The sequence below is a fragment of the Tachysurus fulvidraco genome, chromosome 20 (assembly GCF_022655615.1).
Source record: "Tachysurus fulvidraco isolate hzauxx_2018 chromosome 20, HZAU_PFXX_2.0, whole genome shotgun sequence".
Taxonomy (NCBI): Eukaryota; Metazoa; Chordata; class Actinopteri; order Siluriformes; family Bagridae; genus Tachysurus; species Tachysurus fulvidraco.
Window position 1 is genome coordinate 14,850,409 of NC_062537.1, and position 21,512 is coordinate 14,871,920.

Here is a 21,512-nt window from a genome sequence, read left to right on the forward strand (position 1 = left end):
GATCACCTCAAAAGTGCAGATAATCATAGAGAGTTTTCAAAGTGTAAAAGTGTCTGAGGTAATATATGAGGTAAATATAACAGAAAATATATTGACCGTAGTGTTTATATAATGTACTGCTAAAGAAAAACAACTCGTTATAAAGCACTGTTCATTGTAACTTGTTCATATAGCACTGCAATTATCTTATTTAAAAATGTAATATAGTCTATTTTTAAAAAAGTAGGAATGGACACGATTTGTTTTGGAAATCTAATTTAACTTTCCTTTTTGCGACTTTCCAGTGAGAAGCTGGACTGTGTAAACACCCACCGCTAAAAACACATTTCACTTCCTGGATTTATACTTCTTTTCCAGCCTAAACTAGTCCCTCATTTACTTTACCCAGCCTTCACACACCATGTGAAGGTTAACACTTAATGTCACTCTATTTGATTACTTTTACATGCTGTTGGTAGTTTTTGTAATGTAGTAATTGGTATGAGGATCAAGCTAGCTGTCATGATTCTGCTAGCAATTCTTTCTTTCTTTCTTTTTTTTTAAATGTACTTTTTCCAACTTTGGAATCTTTGATGATGATCCCACCTTGTCATACTTTTTGTCGAATCACATACACTAGTGGCTAAGGAAAAAATGTGAAATCAGTTTTAAAAAATTTTAAGTGTTTATTCTGTCCCAGTCCAATGCGCTTATGTCCTCAGAAATGTCCTCCAGTCCCAATTTTCTTTTCTTCTTTTTTTATTTTTATTTTTATCAGATGTTTCCCAGCCTCTGAAAATGAGTGCCTCATTCCCCAAATGTTTTCTCAAGAGAGCTCAAGAACAAAAACTCTTTAGAAAGTTAAACTAAACTTGGCCTATTTGTTGTTTTGTGAATTCAAGCTAGCATATAATGCAGGAAATTACACCACAGAGCTATTGTGTGTAATTAAGTCAAACTGCTGTCTATCTGATAAAACATTACGCATTCCTAGAGAAGAGCTTTTCAGACCACAGCCGTGCTCCTTATAGAGTGGGAAATCTGCCATATCCACACCATCCTACAGTGTATTGTAAACAAATCACCAGAACATGAAAAATAATTCTCAGAGATCAAAAGTAATCTCACAATGATCAAATTGTTAACATATTGGGAACAAGTAATATTAACAATCACCTTTTGAGATTTATGTTTACTTCATACTTTGCTTCATATGTGTACCACATTACACATGCTTAGTCCATCCAAAAAAAAAAAAAAGATAAAAAATATATAGATATATATAGCTATAAATGATATAAAAGTTCTTACCTTAAGATGTTGAAGTTGCAGAACAAGATCATCTAACTGTCTTCTTTTATCCTCAATCTCGGTTTGCCTTTTTCGTTTCTCCTAAAAATAAGAATGATGCTATGAGTCTCAGTGATATAGAGCAGATTTGTTTAATTTCATACATTATGACGTAGGTGTATTTGTCTTGTATTGAGACAAGAGCAGATAACATAAGAAAATGTCACCATCTGTACCTGTATCTGTTTAGATAATATTTAGATCTGTATTTGATGTGGATTTGAACTGTAAGTGGGTTCATTCTGTGCTAGAATATTGTTTATTTATTTCTTTTTTTGTTTATTAAATGTAAGCTTGAAGAAGAAGTCATTTTCCATTTACAAAATCTGTTCCTCAACTGAATAAGTTAAAATTTTAGACAACCATTGGTTGTAGTTAAAAACAATACCCACCATGTTGTTTTATCAGATTTTACTATAGTATTTGGTTTTATTACATTGCAAAATGTAATGACACAGTATCTGAATGTTTTATGAAGCTGGGATACATTGCTGTTAGTAAAAATGCAGTCTGTTCAGCAATATTTTATTATAGTGCCTGTATTTCTTTTTTTTAAACATTGTCATTCAGTAATGATAAATAATTCATTATGGAGAGATGTTGTCCTGTGCACAGTGTGTGGTAGTATCATAGTATCTGTCCGAACACACCATTTGATCATTCTGAATAATATGTTCATATTCAGTTTGTTCATTATGTATGAAATTAAACAAACAGCTCATCCATTATACAGTACATGCAGCCATATATGACAGGTTGACGATCTCACGCGGATCCTCAAGGGTCTAATAACTCCTTTGAGAGGCTCTATACACTCACTGTATCCTGCCTGATCAGACTCATGTGCTTCCATGTGAGCAGTTTTTCCCACAGTTCCTTTCAAGCCACCAATGAGCAAAAAGAGGGAGCATTTCGATGGGAACTTTGGCTTCAAAATCCAAACATTTCCCTTTTCAACTACGTATTTCATTTGCTAGGCTAAGATGTAAAAAGTTCATTTTCCTATGGGAATGTGACTAAAGTCATGTCAACAAACCAAAATCAGTGTTGTGTCACAAAACAAAAGTCAGTGTCATGTCACTGCACTACAAAGCCTCATTCATAAATCACTTGAGCTATTTATAATTAATGTATTATTGCAAGAAAAATTCACCCTCTTAGCTTAGTATACATTTGTCAGGTTTCTAAGCATTAAGTAGGTGAATGTTCCTGCCAACGTTCACAAAGCCACGCCATCAGCATATGGAGACGTTAAAGTCGGGATTATATTGGTATCACTTTCAAGCAATGAGGCAGACTGTATATTAAGAATATACTTTTTTAGATGTAGATGATAAAAGTAATTTTTTTTTGCACCACATTATGGAACATAACACTATGTTCATTTCCTTTACCAGAAATGAATTTATTGATCTTGAAAAAGCATTACTAATATTTCAATATTTTTCAACTTGTTTATTTCTTGGAACCACAGGCTGGGTTTTTGCTCACAGTTGAAGTATATAGACCAAAACAAAATACAACACAAGCTAAAAATCAATACCCCAACACAATATGGGGCTTTGTGTAATACTAATTCAATGACACTAATAATCTTATGTAAACAGAAGTTGCATGGAGTGTACAAAGGAAGTTGTGGGGGCTGTGATGTTGCCTGGATCAAATGTCCAACAGATGTAGCTTTTTGCCACAGTAAACACCACACATGATTCACTTCCTGTCCTAAAATTCCAAAAAAGGTCCAGCAAAGGAGCATGCTGCCCCATATGTAGGCTATTCTTGTTCTCTACCATCTGAACAAATGGCTATGGCTGTGCTGACACCGATTCACGGCTGCATTCCAGACCTTAGCTACAGAGCTGCAGTTTGTAATCCCTCGGGTATTCTCACGAATGTGAGCTAATATGGAATCCAGATGTGAGTGAAAAGAAAACGTTGTCTGAAAAAGGGCTTTTTTTAAATATGTAGGCCATTGTTCAGTGGATGATGTCACATGAGAAAGGACATGGAAGAACCTTGGTTTTTTTTTTTTTTTTTTAGATTGACTACTCTAGGTAATTATTTACCTGTGAACAAGCATCATGGGCTGGTTACATATCCACACACTCATCTACAAACATGCATTGTTGATTCTATAGAGAAGTTGTAGCATTAAAGTGAAACTAGATCTGTTTGTAGATTAATTAATCATGCACACATTTTTGGCTTGGTGCAAAATCTATCCTTGCACTATCCTTGCAGACACATCTGAGCTCTGTTTAATCCTCAGGTTATACACTCCATCTGATGATTACCAGTTTGGCAGCAACAGTATAAACTCTGACTCCTTGATGTTAAACCTTTTCAGAGTTGGAAAAACACATGGAAGTGTTTCAGCGTTTCCTCCATGACTGTCAGGAGTGCAGATGTTAAACACACACATGCAGATGTTCAAAATGGACAAATGTTCATTTATTTTATTTTTTTACATTGTCAAGAGGACCTCAAGGTCATTTACTAGGGTAAAACCTTTTATGGTTTCACTGTGTTCTTTCATACACTCATTCTTCTTCATGACCCACTTTTGTACTGGTTAGGGTCATAATGGATCCAGATCCCCTCCTAGTAAGAGAAGCTTTGAGTTGGAAACATACAGAACCTTGGCTGGGATGCCAGTCCATTACAAAAACCCATGCACAAACAATCACACACTCATTAACTCTACTCTCTGACTAAGCCTAAATAATATGTTTTTGGTTTAACCTAATATACACCAAGTCTTTACAGCACAACCCAACAACAAACACCTATTAGTATTCACGACCTGCCTCTCGTGGTTTTGCTCTCACCAAGAGGCTATAATTAGCGTAACAGTCCATTCTTCAACACGTGGCCGGTGAAATTTCACTGAGGAATGGCAGCAGCCTCCACACCCAACGTAACACTGCTGAAGGTTCTATTTCTGACCCAGCACGCTGACACATACTGAAGATTGGCTTAAAATACAGACCAAGCCAGAGCAACACTGTACCCCTGCATACAAAACACAGTATTCATCATGGACATGGGGTTACGACCAGCATGTCAGGAAACACAGTTCTAGAATATGAGCTCACCCTAGATTTAACCGTGCCTAATTTCCAGACTGAATTCTGCAACTGCAACGAACTGGGTAAAAAAGATTGTGCAAGGCAGCAGGTAATATTCACAGTAAAGTCATATTAGCAGGGACTGGTGCGTGGATAATTACTAAACAAAGAGCATCTTGTTTCTGGCATATTCTGGGATCAGATTGAAAACATCTGCTTTGCAGTAATTCAGCAACACTTCTTTTTGTGCTAGCAGACAAGAATGTCTGAGGAAGATTTCTTAAATCTGTAGTTTGAAATCCTGACCAACCAAACCTATTAAGGGATAACGACCTGGCTGAACCCATGTTGCGCCGATGTAAATCTTGTCCGCCCTCCGTAGTTTCCTGTAGCATGTCAACAATGTTCTTGTCAGTGGTCCCTGTAAATGGTGCTCCCCTTGAGGAGTGAACTGTATCTTTCCACCTTTTGAGTGTAAAAGTATAAGATTGTCTTAAAGGTTCATTACTCTAATCCACAGATTAACACACCTAAGCATATGTCTGAATTTACTATGGCCAGTTCAGTGTCAGGCTATCTGTATTTGCCAAAATGCCACAAATGAAGGATCAGTTCTCAGAGGAAAGCTTATCTAATTGGATCGTCTTCTATTAGGAACCAGTATGCTAGAAAACTGACCGTTTAGCCAGTTTGTCACACTAAAGTTGACACATTCTGCAATGACACAATCCATTATGTGGGAGTTGAAATTTTCGATGTGTCATTGTTAAATTCTGCGCCTACACTGGCAACTATGCTGACCTTTTTAATGACCATCCCTCCCTTATGTACAATACTGAAAAAGACAAACCATGCCGTAACTGGCTTGAATGCTTTGATATTATTACTGCAGTAACGCAATATTTTGCAATCAGCATGTGACTATTATCAGGTCTAGCTAGTATACATAGACTAACAGGCTGAAGCCCTCACACGTTCTGAGGAGAAATACATAAAAGACAGGCAAAACTTTAGCATTCATGTTGCATGATTTGGTGTAATAAATGGCATAAAGACATGCTCCACTCATAGTCCAAATTAAACATACACTGCATGGGATAAACTGAAGACTAGGGCTGATTTAATTTTACACACAGTTTATCATTAAAATCTGGTGTATTATATTTGTTAGAATCCATTTCAAATTCAGTTAGCTGAAACATCCAGAACATGTGTAAAATTATAGCAGTGTAAAATGCAAATTTTTTAAAAATGCCTTTGAAAGGCAATCTCAGTAAATAGACTAGAAAAAATATTGTCCGTACAAACAATAAGTTACACAATGGGGCAAAAATGAGGTGAGTTATAAAAAAGCAGTGGCAAAAACAAATGATGTTGTACATCCTGTGATGAATGTTTTGCTAACAGTTGTGTGCTTATGATGAGACCCTCTTTGCATTGTGCTGTTCACAGTTTGTACAATTTTTTTCTTAGCTATTTCAAGCGTTTGTGACAGGTTTTAATATGAACCAGGGAGGTATTAGCACTTCTACATGTCCATCATCTTATCAGAGTAGAAGATAACAACAGCCAAGGTTATAGTGTCTGGTTATCAGTACAGACACAAGCACTTGTCTCTGTAGACTAAAATGGAGCAGACAAACATTTCCCCCTAAAAGGAAGAAGAGAAACCACAGGCATGCCTTTTTTAAACTCTAATTTATTTACTTGAAACATGGAGCTGAATAATGGATAGATTATAAGTCTGTATGAATGAATTTCGTACTTAACCAAACTTAAAAAGCTGCATCAATAATAATAATAATAATAATAATAATAATAATAATAATAATAATAATAATAATAATAATAATAGCTCACAATCAACCAGTGATAACATTTTTCTTCATGCCATAAATATAACCAGAAATATCTGAACCAAGAGTCCATGGATCTACATGTACATAAAGTAAATTTCCACAAGCTATAATAGATGTCTGTAGTGATTAACCAACCAAATAAACTTCTTTATTGTGTTTATTGTATCCATTACACATGCTTAAATGCCACCTAAGCTGACAAAATAACCGTTCAGATTGGAAAAAAAAAAAAAACCCTCACACTTTCTTCACCAACACTACACGCTAAGTACCAAAGTCAAATCTGATCACTGGGAGTGATTTCAGAAAGACACAGCAGCTCAAATCAGATTAGAATGGAGTGGTCCTGGTTAACTTTTCCAATATACAGTAAATTATAAATGATTTAGTCTGAGCTATGAGACCAGATGTGAGCTGCGAGTGCAACTTATTACCATTTATTGGTCTGTAGCATTTTTATGTGCACGTTAACAAAATTCCCATGATCCTTAGCAGTGAAATAAATCTAAGCTCCAGGTCTATACAAAAATGGCTTACAGTGAGCAAGAATTTGGCTTCAACACAACACATTTCAAATAGACACACAGAAGCCAGTTAGAAGTGGGGCAAAATGCAGCATTAGTGACTCACTACTGAGTGGTTCCATACTCTGACCACCAAGTGAAAGGTATGTAGTTGATTAGATCCATGTTGCATGCATTTCTGCTAAATCTAGGAGGGAATTACAAATCTGTTCATTATGAGTTTTGCATTTAAAACAAACAGCTTTTTGTAATAGTATTGGTGAAAAGTGTATTGAAATAGAGTAAAGAAATCTTTTATATGCCAGAAATAGCTACTATCTAATATATAACTTTTAATAATATAAAAAATACATGTCTAGTGTAATGTTAAACAACTTTTATAAATGTGTTCGTTGCTTAGTTTGTAGTGGAACCGAAATGGCCATAATTGAGATTTTAAAAAATGTAGATCTTATAATTGCTTAAGTATTCACCCCTGTTGCTGAGAAACCCCTAAATTATTTGTTTATTCAAATGTTTAGCCTGTTCAGGAAGAATTACATTACAGTGATTTTGTCACTTGCTGAGTTTATTTCCATATTTCACTCCTGGTGGAATAATTTAACTGACACTTTATTTAGAACACCTTCAAGCAATATGTGGACTCCTGACAATCACATATATATATATATATATATGAACATACTATTCCAGATTTATTTCCCCTTTGCTGTTATAATAAGCTTCATTAAGCTTCTGGGAAGGTTTTCCAGATATGGATATTGGAGTGTGGCTGTGGGGATTTGTGTTCATTGAGCCCCAAGAACATTAGTAAGATCAGACAGAACACTGTGCAGAACACTCCAGTTCTTTTACTCCAATTTGGCACACAATGACTTTATGCACAGGTACGTTGTCATGCTGGAAAATATTTGGGACTCTTAGTTCGAGTGAAGAAAAATTACTACAGGATACAGAAACATCCATCCAGTTGTGTGCTTCCAACATTATGTCAACAGTTTTGTGTAGAAATACATATGGGTGTGATGATGAGGTGTCCAGGTGGTGAGGATATGTTCATAATAATTAAAACTCATAAATAATTAAGATGAGTTATACAGCATCATTTATTTCCCCAACTGTCACTGTGTGAAAGCCTGTCCATAGAATCTCACACTGCAATGTATCAACACCATTATAATAACAGTATCGACTTCAATGTATCAAGTATCAAAACCTATAATAAGCTTTCTGCCCAGGTGGCAAAAAACATCCATATCAGAAGTAACATTTAACTCTATTAAAGCTATCACTTACACATTCACATTGTCAACTACAAATCAAGTTACTCAAGCCTTATTGTAAAGGTATTTCCATTAAAAATATGAACATGCAGTGATGCAAGAGCATAGCAATGACTTTTTTATTTTATCATGAACTGTAGTAACAAGTAATGTAACAGAGTTGATTTGAAAATATTATCCAAATTAAATGCATTATTATAATATCATAAAAAAATCTTTTATAATCATTCGCTTTACCAAAGTGTATCTAATAATTATTGTAACTGAAATAAGACGAATGCATAATACTCTCTCTCACACACGTTTGCGTGGGAATGATGAGATAATGAGAGTTGACATTTGTACGGAATATACTGTGCCCTGGTATAATCAGTTGTTAAAAGATTATTTGCATTTATGTATTTATGTAAGACACTACTGCCATTTATATATCGCTGTATATTGCTTCAACTATCATTATAAGTGCTTTATCTATCATTATAAATGCTTTATATATCATATTATGTATAGGACAAAATTGCATTTGAAAGACATTTGATATGTTCCTTTGTGCACAATAAATGGTCACATGATGATATAATTGTACAGTATAGTTGTTCTATACAGTAGTTCCTTATACTACACGAGCTAGAAAGTCATGAGTCAAAAAGTTGCAAAAAACTAACACATGTCTGAAAGTAACAGCTGCCTCAAATGTGATTTAAGGTCAGATTGTTGGGGAAACTGAAATGAAAAGGCTTATAGCAAAGCTAGTAGCTGGCAGACACTTTAATTCAAAGTGATGTATGATTGACCCGAGTGGTTGAGGGTTAAAGCTTCTTTCTCAAAGATATAGCAGTGGTTCTCTCACAGCTCCAGGACTAGATAGACAGAACTTCTAAGTGACCACTGGGATTTTATCAAGGTAAGAGTCCTAAAATAATGTACTTCATATTACCAATAAGTCATTCTAAGACAACTGTAATTGGAATTTCCACTAAATTATTAGAATGATTATAAAAATAGTTCCACATTTTCTCCCTAATTTTTTTCATCCTATCCACCAGCCAGCTCTCTCTTACCACACCAAAGATCTAGTGAGAATGAAGTCTAGAACAAGATTCCTCTGAAGACAACATATCAAGACATTTTAAGCTGTTCATGCTGCATCACAGGCAACATAATACACATAGAGGAAAAAAACTATTGTATTACCTTCCACACATCGTTCCACACACCAACTTCACAGATACCTACTTGAAAAAGTAATGCCATAACCCCTGCCCAGAAAACACAGCCAATTTTGCACTGTAGAACTCACTGCCAAAGCTGTGGCAATGTCAGGATTTCAATCATCACTTTTCTGATAATGAATGAATGAATAAATGAATGAATAATTTTGAAAGCGTTTGGTAACGAATGACTTTAACTACACCACAGATGTACTCCTGTGATCCTTTCCTTTGTAGCCTATCCTTCAGACTTCAGGCCTTAGTCTAATTTGACACTTCTGCTCTGACTCCCACGTAATATGCTAAAGGAGAACAGACAGCTGGGCCTCACACCCCAGTACATAAAGAAAGCTGAATCCACCTGAATGAAGCTCCTGTGCCTCCACCCTTTTCAAATATGTTGAAGCCTACTCAAGCTGGCCAACACAGCTGCTGCTAAATTTAGCTTGTTCATGATAGTGGCCCTGCCCTTTCTAGTAAAACCTCCCTGTCGCTTCGGACTTCAGTTTACTTGTGAACATCTATATGCCATAAGTATGTCTTGATTGCTTGCTGCAGGTGTGTTGACTAGACTCGGTTTAACTTTCCAGCCCACACACCCTCCTCCACCCAGTGCTTTGCAACCAGTATGTCACCAGATTGCTAGTTTAAAAAACAGTGTCTTTTTCTGTGGACAAACTATGCCAAAGTTTTTGGCGTGGCTTTCCGAGCGTGTTGCAGATTTCAGGCTAAGGATTAAAGTTGCACAAATGAAATGCATGCTATGCAAATGTATGTCTGCGATCTATACACAGGCACCAATAAAGCATAATAGCATGAGAAACCTGAGAAGTGATAATGACAGGTTGAAAAGTGCACAAGATTCACTAAGTCATCTAATTTGGTGTGGCAAGAAGAGATGTGATGTAATGCTCACTTGCAATAGGACAAAACTTTAAAAATACACAAACACATAGCAGGCTCTAAAAACGCAAAATTATAATCATTGGCAAATGAAATCCTGCTAAAATATAGCCTCAGAGCTGGTTGGCTTCAGAAACACAACCACTTTTAGCTGCTTGGTGAACTTCAAGAAGCCCACAGTTCTTGGTGTGCTTGAGAGCATGGGAAAAGAAGGAGAGAAAGAAGGAGGAAAGAAGAAAGAAGGAGAATCGGCTTAACTACATGGTTGGGAGAAAATACTTTCTGAATGAAGAAAGTAAGAGAAACAGTCTGTAATCCTTTACTCTTTTTCTTAAAAACCCAAAGTCAAATCAAAAGATGGTCAGAGACGACGCATAAAGTATTGTTTTGTTAGGTGTATACATACAGATGTGTAAGGTTTGAATCTTTTTTCAGCTTCAAGCTCCTCTTTATAGTATGTAGTAAAACTCTTTTGGCTACTCAGCATGCTAACCTTGTTGGCTGTTGTTGAGAAACTTAATACGAGCCCCTCACTCACTCTCCAAGCATATGGAAAGTTCTTAATTATTTATCACCATTCAACACAGCAGGCAGTTGAGTGAGATATGAAAAAAGGCAGCATGGTCTGCGGTCAGCTCTAAATGCTCGTAATTTCATAGTTCCATAGTGATGTAAGTAATTAAGCAGAAAGATTAGCATGCAGAATGCAGGAAAGTGGAATTAATTGGCTAGGGTTATATGATTGGCTTGATATTAGTACGATTTAATGTAAATCGCTCTTGTTGCCTTGCAGCATTAAAAAAAGCGTGTGGGTTTTTTCTTTCCTTTTCCAGCGAATACATTTTTTTCTAATAAAATCTGGCATCTTCATTCTTATGATGTTGTGGCTGACCATAAGCAAAAATTCATTTTGAACAGAGTGGATAATGGCACTCGTATGACTTCTGATATGTCTGCAACTTTGTCTATCTGAGTGTTTTGGAAAGGATGACCTAAAAAGTTGTAATGTAAGATGTAAGCTGCAATCACTGTTATAAGATTTTCAGCAGCGACGCAGTAGCTAGTTATTGTTCTTTCTTTCTACATAATAAGCATGTAATACATGGTATTGCATGTGGTAATTCATTCCATCTGTACACATTCTTGTTTAAACATTTCATTTCCCTGGGTACCGTGAAGCATACCGTTTTAATGATCTGAAACATTTGAATATCTTTGTCTTTTCCCAAACTTCATTTTTTCCCGCTCAGAATTTTGAGAGATGACTGCTTGCTACAACTACTGTTCTGTTCTACTTAAATGTTGTTAAAAACCTTCTCCGTCTCCTCATCCCCTTTCTTGGCTCTTGAACTGCTTGGCAGACCCTTTTTAACTTCAATTATTCGCTCTTCCTCTGTCTCACCACACTTAACCTTTAGCATAGCAGTCAACATCCTAAAGTCATTAGTCTGTTTGCACTCTACTCTTTACCAAAATTGAAATATGTGCCTTTTGTTTTTGTTATTATTTTCAAATTGGACCGAAGAATGAATCAACCAACCACCCAACACCTACACGACATCCCTGCCCGTGTCGACTTGCCGTACCACCTCTGTTTGAAACATATATACCTCGGGAATCGTAAAGATGCTAACAACGCAGCCAAAATAGTTCTCCATCTGTTGCTCGCCACTCCAGTGTTTACTGTAGTCCTGTGGCTGCCACCAAAATTAGCCCCATTCGGCCATACTAAGCTACAACTGTCCTTCAGTAATCACGCTCTCTGTTTTTTAGAGCTAAATGATGGATTTGCACCAGAATCTGTGTGAAAGCAAAAGTTCTATAAAAGCCCAACATGTCTAATGGAGCTAAGAAACTCCAGAAGAAAACCATAACAGTAGTAGAAAGTCTAACTCGCTTGTCAGCAGAACAACATAAAGCATAAGTGAGTTCCAAAGTTGTTGAACTTACCGCCAGGGCCTGGAGCCTCTCCTTATGAAGTTCAGCTTCAGCCATCCTGGAAAGACAAGGGAAGAGGTCTCAGTAACCGTAACGTACACTCTTCCAGGGTGTTTGTGCGTGTGTATGTGTGTGTTTGCTTGGTAGTCAGTAAGATAATGATGGAGATGGAGACACACACAGCTTTGGTTCGTTTGCTCAAATCCAGTGAGATTGTGTGTGCTGAGAGCAAGTTCTACTCATTCACTGGCCATGTGCCTGCCAGATTGCTTCTCTCTCTGTCTCTCTCTCTCTCTCTCTCTCTCTCTCTCTCTCTCTCTCTCTCTCTCTCTCTCTCTCTCTCTCTCTCTCTCTGGCTTTCTCTCCTCCCACCTTCCTCCCTTGCAGTCATGGGACATGTATGTGCAGCAGGAGAGGGCTACTGGGAGGAGGGAGGGAGAAAGGGAGGAGGGAGGGAGGGATGGATATTCGTTTCTCCCTCCTCCTGACGTTTCAGATAGAGCTGCTAGGAGACAAGCTGGGCTGTCACTGAGGAGGAGCGAAAGGACACTGGAATGTCACACCTCTTCTAACTGCTACTGTCGCTGAGGGTGTGTTGTTATGTGTGTAGGAGAGAGAGAGACAGACACTGATGGGAGGCAGAAGAGAAGTCTTACACTGGAGATTGTTCTCTCTCTCTCTCTCTCTCTCTCTCTCTCTCTCTCTCTCTCTCTCTCTCTCTTTCTCTCTTATGTATGTCATATGTATGTATATTAAGGTTATTATGAATAACCTTAAACTTTTTTCCTTGCATTTAAACCCAGCCAACCAGTGAAATCTAGGCAAATAAAAAACATGTAATTCTTTAAGCATGGTAAGAAATTAAAATCGAGTGGAGGTGGAGTTTACTGCATATTCACTTAATGATCTATCTACTATTCTTATATTGCATTAAAAATATGAATTGACTTTAAAAGCTCAGTACATGATAAAATGGATATGCAGCTATGCCAGAGGAACATGCAAGGTAGCTAATAGCAGCTAGTAACATTTTACTAGTTAGCACATAGCTGTTTTTTTCTAATTTTCTTCAATTTGAGTTTGAATATAGAAAATATGGACAGCATAAAAGCAGAATGAAACAAAACAATGCGGAGCTACACTAATTCCTCTCCACTGCTTCCCTCTTTCTACCCATCCCGGCATCTAGAAATTGTACCAGCTCCGATTGTCTTCCATGTCATGAAGATTTTGTACCTTCACTGATATGAGGCCAACCGTGTGAGGATCCTGGGACATCTAGAGATGTACCAGCTCCAGTTGGACTTTGCTTCATGAAATATTTGGACATTCTAAGAGGAGATGCCAACTACATATGGTCTTTGAGGACAACTGCCTCCTCATCAATACACAATTGTCAAAATGTGTATTTATATTCACACCCTTCAGTGTCACCCAAATGAGGACGGGTTCCGCTTTGAGTTTGGTTTTTCTCAAGGCCTTTTCCTCACCAAAGTCATGTCAGTCACCTCAGGCTTGTTCATTGGGGATAAATACAAATATATACAAATATATCTAATATTAATCTTTTTTTTATTTACAATTTTTGTATTATAATAATCTTTATATATAATTATATAATTAACTTTGTTCTGTAATGCTGCTTTGAGACAATTTTCATTGTTAAAAGCACTATACAAATACATTTTTATTGGAATTTAAAATGTAGAACTATTGAAAATATGAACATTTCCTAAGAGATATGATGGTAAATTACTAATAATAGACCCTTCTTTGTAAGCTAAGGCACTTGCCAGAGAGAACATGAATAATATTCATTCAATGGTAAAGCTAATTCACAGAAGGTGAAAGGACGTGGGGTGCGAAAGTCATGCATACAGTATGTGTATCTTTTTGTATGTTGCTACTAGATGCTTGAATTTCTTTCAGATTCAATAAAGTATCTATCTATCTATCTATCTATCTATCTATCTATCTATCTATCTATCTATCTATCTATCTATCTATCTATCTATCTATCTATCTATCTATCTATCTATCTATCTATCTATCTATCTATCTATCTATCTGCCTCATGACTCCTGTGATTCTTGTCTTAAACAGTTAAATGACTGAATCTAAGTTTAAATCATGTGATACAGCTTTCCAGTGATCTCTGAATTCCATTTTTACTATTGTTTCTGTGAAGCCGAGGACGGCAGGACGGGGACCAACCAGCTCCCTTCATCCTTGCTCTCAGCTGGAGAAATCTGAAAAGTCCTTATATGGAAAAGGCTGAGCTATGTGCCTGTGTGTGTGTGTGTGTGTGTGTGTGTGTGTGTGTGTGTGTGTGTGTGTGTGTGTGTGTGTGTGTGTGTGTGTGTGTGTGTGTGTGTGTGTGTGTGTGTGTGTGTGTGTGTGTGTGTGTGTGTGTGTGAAGGTTGTGGGAATAGTTAGAAATGCACTGGATGTGATTCCAACACAAATGTACTGCATTACAGCAGTTTTTTGTACTGTAGCAAAAAAAAGAATGGGCTTGCCTTTTTCCTCATGCATTATTCACAGGTCCAGTTTTAATGGTCATGGACCGTTTTATAAAAGAACAGAGAAGTGGCCTCTGTAGCATCCTCCAGCCACAAATATTACCATGCTAATGGCTGCTTGTGCATTTGGACAACAAAACACTTGATGCTATTAACAAGTTAAAACTGCTTTAAATAACAGAGGTTGTAGTTTATTAATTAAAAGCTTCATTCTACAGCATGAACTTTTCAACTTTTGTGGATATGAAATATTTAAACTTGAAAAAGTGACACTTTTGCATGTGATTTGAACTAAAACTTTATTCAGCTAAATGTCGGGAATCAACAGCTTAAACATATTGTGTCTTGGAAAACTCCCCAGAACATGCAAAACTGATGAAATGGTAGCATTATGCTCGAACTAACAATGAACTACATTACCTATCAGCCCTAGCATGCCTCATATCCAAGCAACGTTTCACCCAATTATCACTCATACCTATACTATGTTACTCCTAATTAAATCCTGCTTTCTTTAGGCTTCATCATCAAGCTTTTTGACATAGTTGTGTGTGTGTGTGTGTGTGTGTGTGTGTGTGTGTGTGTGTGTGTGTGTGTGTGTGTGTGTGTGTGTGTGTGTGTGTGTGTGTGTGTGTTTGTGTGTGTGTGTGTGTGTGTGTGTGTGTGTATTGTTGTGTGTTCCACAGCCTTGCTCATAGTCTAGTGTTTGTAATTATGGGTGTTCATGTTCCAATGTTTCAGGAAAATCCATTGCCACATGACACATTCAATTTTGTCTAAAAAAATAAATAGGCTGTTTTTATCCCTATAGCATATTTTGAAGCTTTGATACTTCTCATGGAACCGGGTTACAAACATAACCTGCCGTAGTTTATCCAAGCTGCCACAAACATATATTATCCTGCATATTGCATATGAAGCTGTCGCCTCTCATACCTATTGAGATTATACCTATACCTATACTTTAGCATGTATTATTTGACAATGATTAATGCTCTGTATGGAAATATAAAAATTGCAGAAGTATAACTAAATGCAGAAACCTAATGTAAGACGATGGAATAATGTTAATAGCATGTCAGGAGCATCCAAAGCTCACAGAGCCACAAGGTAATTCTTAATGTAGCATAAATAATTGAGTGGCAGAAAACATTTGGCTGATCGTCCAAGAGCGAGAGGGGGCGCTAATAACACTGGGTAATTATTATCCTGGGACATCTCTTCCAGCCAAAGTTTTGCACCAGTCAACTAGCATTAGACCTGATGGGAAAGTGCCAAAGAGTACTTGGCTCTGGTGGATGACAAGTAGATAGATTTTCTCTCCACAGCAGGCTCTGTCACCAGTTCTACATACTAGAAATAATCTAATTCCATAATAGATGTAATAGAATTCCCTTGCATGCTCACACAGTTAAAAAAAAATCATTCAGATCTGTCATGATGGTGGATAATAAATTGCACTATTGAGGACAGGAAATTCCTGGTCATTCATGTAACAACTGGAAAAAGGTTAAAAGCCAGAAAACACACAGCTCCCGTACACACCAGATCATCACTTAAGAGACCTTTTGAGTCTGCCGACTGCACAGCAGCGAGTTAAATCATTTAGCAGGCCCCTGTGTAACATATTTCACTGACCTGTTTTGCCAGGTATGTGCTTAAACTCCCAGTACAGTAGGCTGACTTGTCAGCACTACACCTTAACACACCATGTGATGGAATTCTGAAAGCATTAGCAGGAACGAGAAATCCCAAATTGATATTTGTCTATTATCCTGATAGAACTAGAGTGTAATGCTTTAACTCATCTATTTGTAGAAAACACTAGGGTTTTTTTTTCTTATGCTGTAATAAAGCAAATTAGTGCCGCACATATTTACAAGTTAAGCCAGGGCCAAAAAAATCCCTTCGTTCTCACTTAACTATTGCAAACCAAGCATTCCGATTGGCTGATTTATCTTCCTGCTTGCAGTCCCCGACCACACCGTCATCAAAATACAAAAGCAACTTTGTTCCTTTGGCACAGTGACTTCATCCCACGAGCCAGCGAGGCAGACTGATGCCTTCCAGATGTGCAAAATCTGGGAATCGGAGACCAAATATACACACACTGAATGGCCCTTAAACTCATCTAAAGTACAACACACTGCGAGTGAGCCAGCCGGCAATGTTTTCAAGCTTTGTTTCAAAACAGTGGCAAAGACATGGTCAGACTGCCTATGTGTCATTTTTTAATGGCTGATGTGGTTTCTGTGATACGCAGTTATTAAATTGGCTACACTGAGATGTAAATGTACTAACACTGTAATGAATATTTTATAAAGCGCTTCAAATGAGAATTTATTTGTTGTATCTGGGTGTTTGAAGGTGTCAGATTAACAGTCCTTGCAGTGTGGAAAACTAATCACAACCGGATAAATGATCTAATATTGATCTTATATGAAGTAATGTATAGAACATCTTGAGAGATTTTAATGTAGCCCATATCCAATTAAATGATTTAAATGATCATTTCCATAGAGTAGCGCAAAACACTTGACTCCCTCTGTTCCTCTGTTCATCCCTACCTTTATTCTTTCCCATTCAAACTCAAATAAAATTGTTCACCTTCATAACCATACACAGTACAATGTGTATTGAAATGTTTTTGACTGCCGGGTTATAAGAAATTAAATGATATAGAATAAATGTATAAAAAGGATAAAAATAGCTAATTAATAAACTATATAATAGATCAAATAAAGGAATAGCTACAATAAACAATCATCTGAACAAGCAAAAGGTAAAAATATATAGAAAAAGATTACATCCATATGCAATTCCTTCATTATGAATATTTAGGAGTGCTAAAACATACAGAAAACTCCCACACACATGAGTTCTCATACACTTTCAGCTGTTGCCATGTTAAAAAGTTACATATTACTCTCAGTATACCATGTGGTCAAACACATGACATGTACATGATGTAACATATGAGACAATTAGATTTATGCTTTTATACTTTAGCATACTCTTTTTGCAATCTCTCATCGATGGCTAAGAATAGATTTTCTCTAACCAGTGTTTCTTTATGCTAGAGTTAACAGAAAGTGAACATTGAGGACATGACCCAGGAAATATGACGCACAGTAACTCTGGTCTTTCTCTCATGCTGTCTAACCCTGTATTTGTGCTCCCTGTGTTTATGGTTGGATTTGCCCTGGACCTTTTCAGTGCTCTTGGCATATCTAAATGTCTCTGTATTCAGTGTAAACCAAAAATTGGCTGCCACCTGGGAATTTTCTTATTTAATCCATTAGTGACTTAGGATACTGACTGGCGAGTGTTAGGGAACCGTCCAATTGACTCCCATTCTAATTGCAATATAACTCCTCTTATGTTAAAGTGTCACTTATGTAGGATGTGTACTGTATACGATTTCAAATACTGGTCTGCAGTCTGGACATGGCATCTTGTTTTACTGCTTTGCTGGTAGCATTCAGTTTAAATCAACTAGAAGCTCCAGGATTATGTTATCACATAGCTATAACAACTGAGCAATCACTGCTCTAGGATAGACCCCGTATAAAATACTGCTCATATGTATATGAGAGACTTGAATTTATATCTAATGTAAATAATAGGCTTACAGTAAATGAAACAGTGCTTTTTCACAGATGACTACATTTTTCTGTGTCTCGACTGATGCTAATCTCATGACTCGTGCTAATTTAAGGCTGGAATGTGACAGCTGCAATGCTGTAACCGCTAACGATAAGCGTCTGTTTCAACTTAAATTTAAACTTAAATTTTTGCAAATTGTAGAACCAGGAGGTGATAATAGTGTCACAAAAAATTCAAGTTTCACTAGTATCAGAATTCAGTTCATTCAGTTCCACATTAAACTGTTGATAATACCTTACATTTATAGACTTCAGACAGTCTTAATTGCTCTTCATGCTAAAACTTTTAAGCAAACCCTGGTTTCTAAAATACTCTTATTTAGCCCTTTAGCATTAGTACAACAGATTTGGCCAGGAAGTCTGAAGAAGTTGGCCAGCTGTTTTCTTTTTCATGGGAAGTCATAAATTACAGTGATGTCCTCAGACCTCTGAGTGGTCTAGTCAGATAGCTTCTAGTACTCGTAATCTCCACTGGGTTTCTCTTAACACGTGTTGGAGAGCAGCTGTACTGGAGTGACAGACTGAAATTACAGGTTGGCTTAGTCATGGAGTCAAAAGAATTCCTATGAATTAGCCAAGCACATTGTAGCCATCAGAAATATTATGACATAGCAGAAACTATGCTTTTTAGTTAAGTTTTACAAATTCTTTCCAGTTTGTATTAGTGGAATTTAAGTAATTTCAGATTTGATTTGATTGGTTTGCCAGAATCTGATGGCAATTCTTTAAACATATATATTTTTAATATATTGGTTGTAACTTGTATAGCATAGTACTTTGCTGCTGATTACCATTTTTAATTGTTTAATGTAATGCTATATAAAAATGTATAATTACTTCCAATGTTTACAAGTCATGCTCGCTCTTAACAAGACTAAAAAACGAATGAACAACAATAACAAAAAAAAAACAAACAAAAAATAAACACGTTTTGAAAGAAAAGTCTTTTGCAAACTCCTTTGTCCCAAAGACATAATTTATTATTATAATTTGGCTTTCATTTTGCAAGTACTTAAAAATGAGCTCTATACAGTATGTGCAATAACAGGAACCTGTAATATGAATTACAGCCAAAGCTGCTGTTATAGACAAGTAATCAACACCTTGTGAACCGAACAGTGCTGAGGTATAATAGTGTTTAATTTTCTTCAAGAATACGTCTCTTTGATGAGTGACCACTGTCCCAAAAGATGTTTTTCAATGACAATAATAAGCAATGGGAAGTTTTGCTAAACCAAGATATATTATTTTAATTAACGTTATTAATTACGTTGAGATTGTAAAGAACAAAGAAGATAAGAAGATAAATAAACGACATAGACCGAATATTTTATAATGATATCGACCATCTGGAGAGGAAAAGCTGAATAAGCTGTATGCTCTTTCAGTAATGCTATGCACATTGATCTGTCTCTGATGTCTACATAGAGTAGGGTATGTGTATACATAATGTGCTATATACCTGCTAGTCTTAACCACACTCTGAAATGTTCCTGCTAACTGAATCCCGATATGCTTCCATTACACAAGCATGGATCAGTGAGCTGAATGGAGACAACGCCCCATTATATCCTCCTAGAGTAGAGGTACAACAGTACCTTCTGGTCATCATAGCTTTCTGTATCTTTCTGTATAAATGCAGTGCGTGTCTCAGATAACTCCAGTGTCATATTCATGTTTCTTACATGCACACACAGACACTTACATACACAGACATACACAGGCATACAGAAAAGCACACATCCAAATACAGGAAGCCACGGCAACATACAGAAGCCAGCACATCACATCACCATCCTACAGTTGCCCTGGCTGCTGTTGCTATGGCAACCTGACCATCATGTCCAACCCTCTAGAGGAAGGAAACGGGAAAATGGAAATACTCACTCAGAAGCCGGGGCTTTCCTCGTAAGGGCTGTGCCCCTTATGGCTGTCCCTTCCCCTTTCTATCGATGTCTCGTGTTGTCTTGTCTTTCAATCTTCTTTCTTTGGCTCTGTCATATATTGGAAGACCGAGAGACAGCCTGTCCTTCCTGCAGAATCAGTCAGGCTCTGGGTGGCAGCGAGTGGTGAGCATCTCCTCCAACTCGCCTGCAGCAAGAGAGAGAGAGAGAATGTGAAGTAAAGGAGGGAGGGGTCTACAATTATTACTATAGACAATACACTAACATTTACCATCCTATGAAATATAGAATGAAGACGATGTTGCAGAATACAGTACATCAGTTTATTACACGCATTCACACACATATTCAAATACAGGATACCATAATGCTTGAGATAATGAGACAGAATACAGTCCGACTGCTGTTATAACTGTTTACTTTATGGATTTAGGAGTTTGCCTCATAAGTAGATTTAAAAATGTTATGCTATCATTGATTTATTCATAAGAGTGATTTCATAACTCTGAATCTAAAATGTTGCTGCCTAAAACTTTCACCTGAGACATTTAAACTGGTGATGTCAGTGTCAGGACACATAGGTCATGCCTGTTAAAGAAAATCTCGACTGTGCACAGAGTAAGATGATACCTCATATTAACAGAGATCTACATAAGAATAAAACTACCTTCCAATTGCATGCTTTCTATTCTTAAATATTATAATTTTATTGTAAAAAATAAAACAAAACGCTGCTTTACAAACCGATTTCATCATATTCATATTCGTATCATGTCAGTCATACTGTATCTGTGTTCATATTGTACTTTCTATATTTTTCCCCACTTCTATTTTATTGTAATTCCATACTCTCGCTGCATGTCATACTGTGTATGTTGTGTTTGTGAAAAATAAAATGTTCATTTGAAACTTTGTATAGTCATATATACTGTAAGCATGATACTATAATGTATGACACCGTCATATACTGTATGGGTTTGTTAGAGTTGTAAGAGTAGCAGCACACTGCAGGACTGTGTGTGCATTGTGATTTATTGAAACACATGACAGCTGAGTGTGAGGGCAGAGATCCAGCTGTCGCATGCTACTTTAATTCAGCTTCCTGAACTCCAGATTAATGCAAGAACAAATGACATGGTCAGTATGTGCAGGCTGAATAAATATACATGGGGTTTGTAAATAGATAGGGGAAACATAAAATTTCTACAACATCCTTTTACAGTAATAAAGTAGAATAATATTTTCCAGAGATCTCTAGATCTCTAGATAGATAGATAGATAGATAGATAGATAGATAGATAGATAG

General features: G+C 36.7%; 1 protein-coding gene across 5 annotated transcripts in view; it reads right to left on the reverse strand.

Moving 5' to 3' along the window:
* LOC113639317 (A-kinase anchor protein 2) overlaps positions 1 to 20,383 on the reverse strand; it is a 72,151-nt gene extending 51,768 nt beyond the window's left edge. The window contains exons 1-3 of one of the 5 annotated variants that reach the window (XM_047804961.1): positions 20,190 to 20,383; positions 12,128 to 12,173; positions 1,291 to 1,371 (exon numbers count right to left, since the gene is read on the reverse strand). In XM_047804961.1, the coding sequence (XP_047660917.1) occupies positions 1,291 to 1,371; positions 12,128 to 12,172 (126 nt within the window). In that variant the 5' untranslated portion in view covers position 12,173; positions 20,190 to 20,383. Of the gene's footprint in view, positions 1 to 1,290; positions 1,372 to 12,127; positions 12,437 to 20,189 lie in introns of those variants that run through there. The other 4 variants (XM_047804962.1, XM_047804963.1, XM_047804964.1 and 1 more) reach the window with 4 other exon arrangements.
* Positions 20,384 to 21,512: the final 1,129 nt, after the last annotated feature.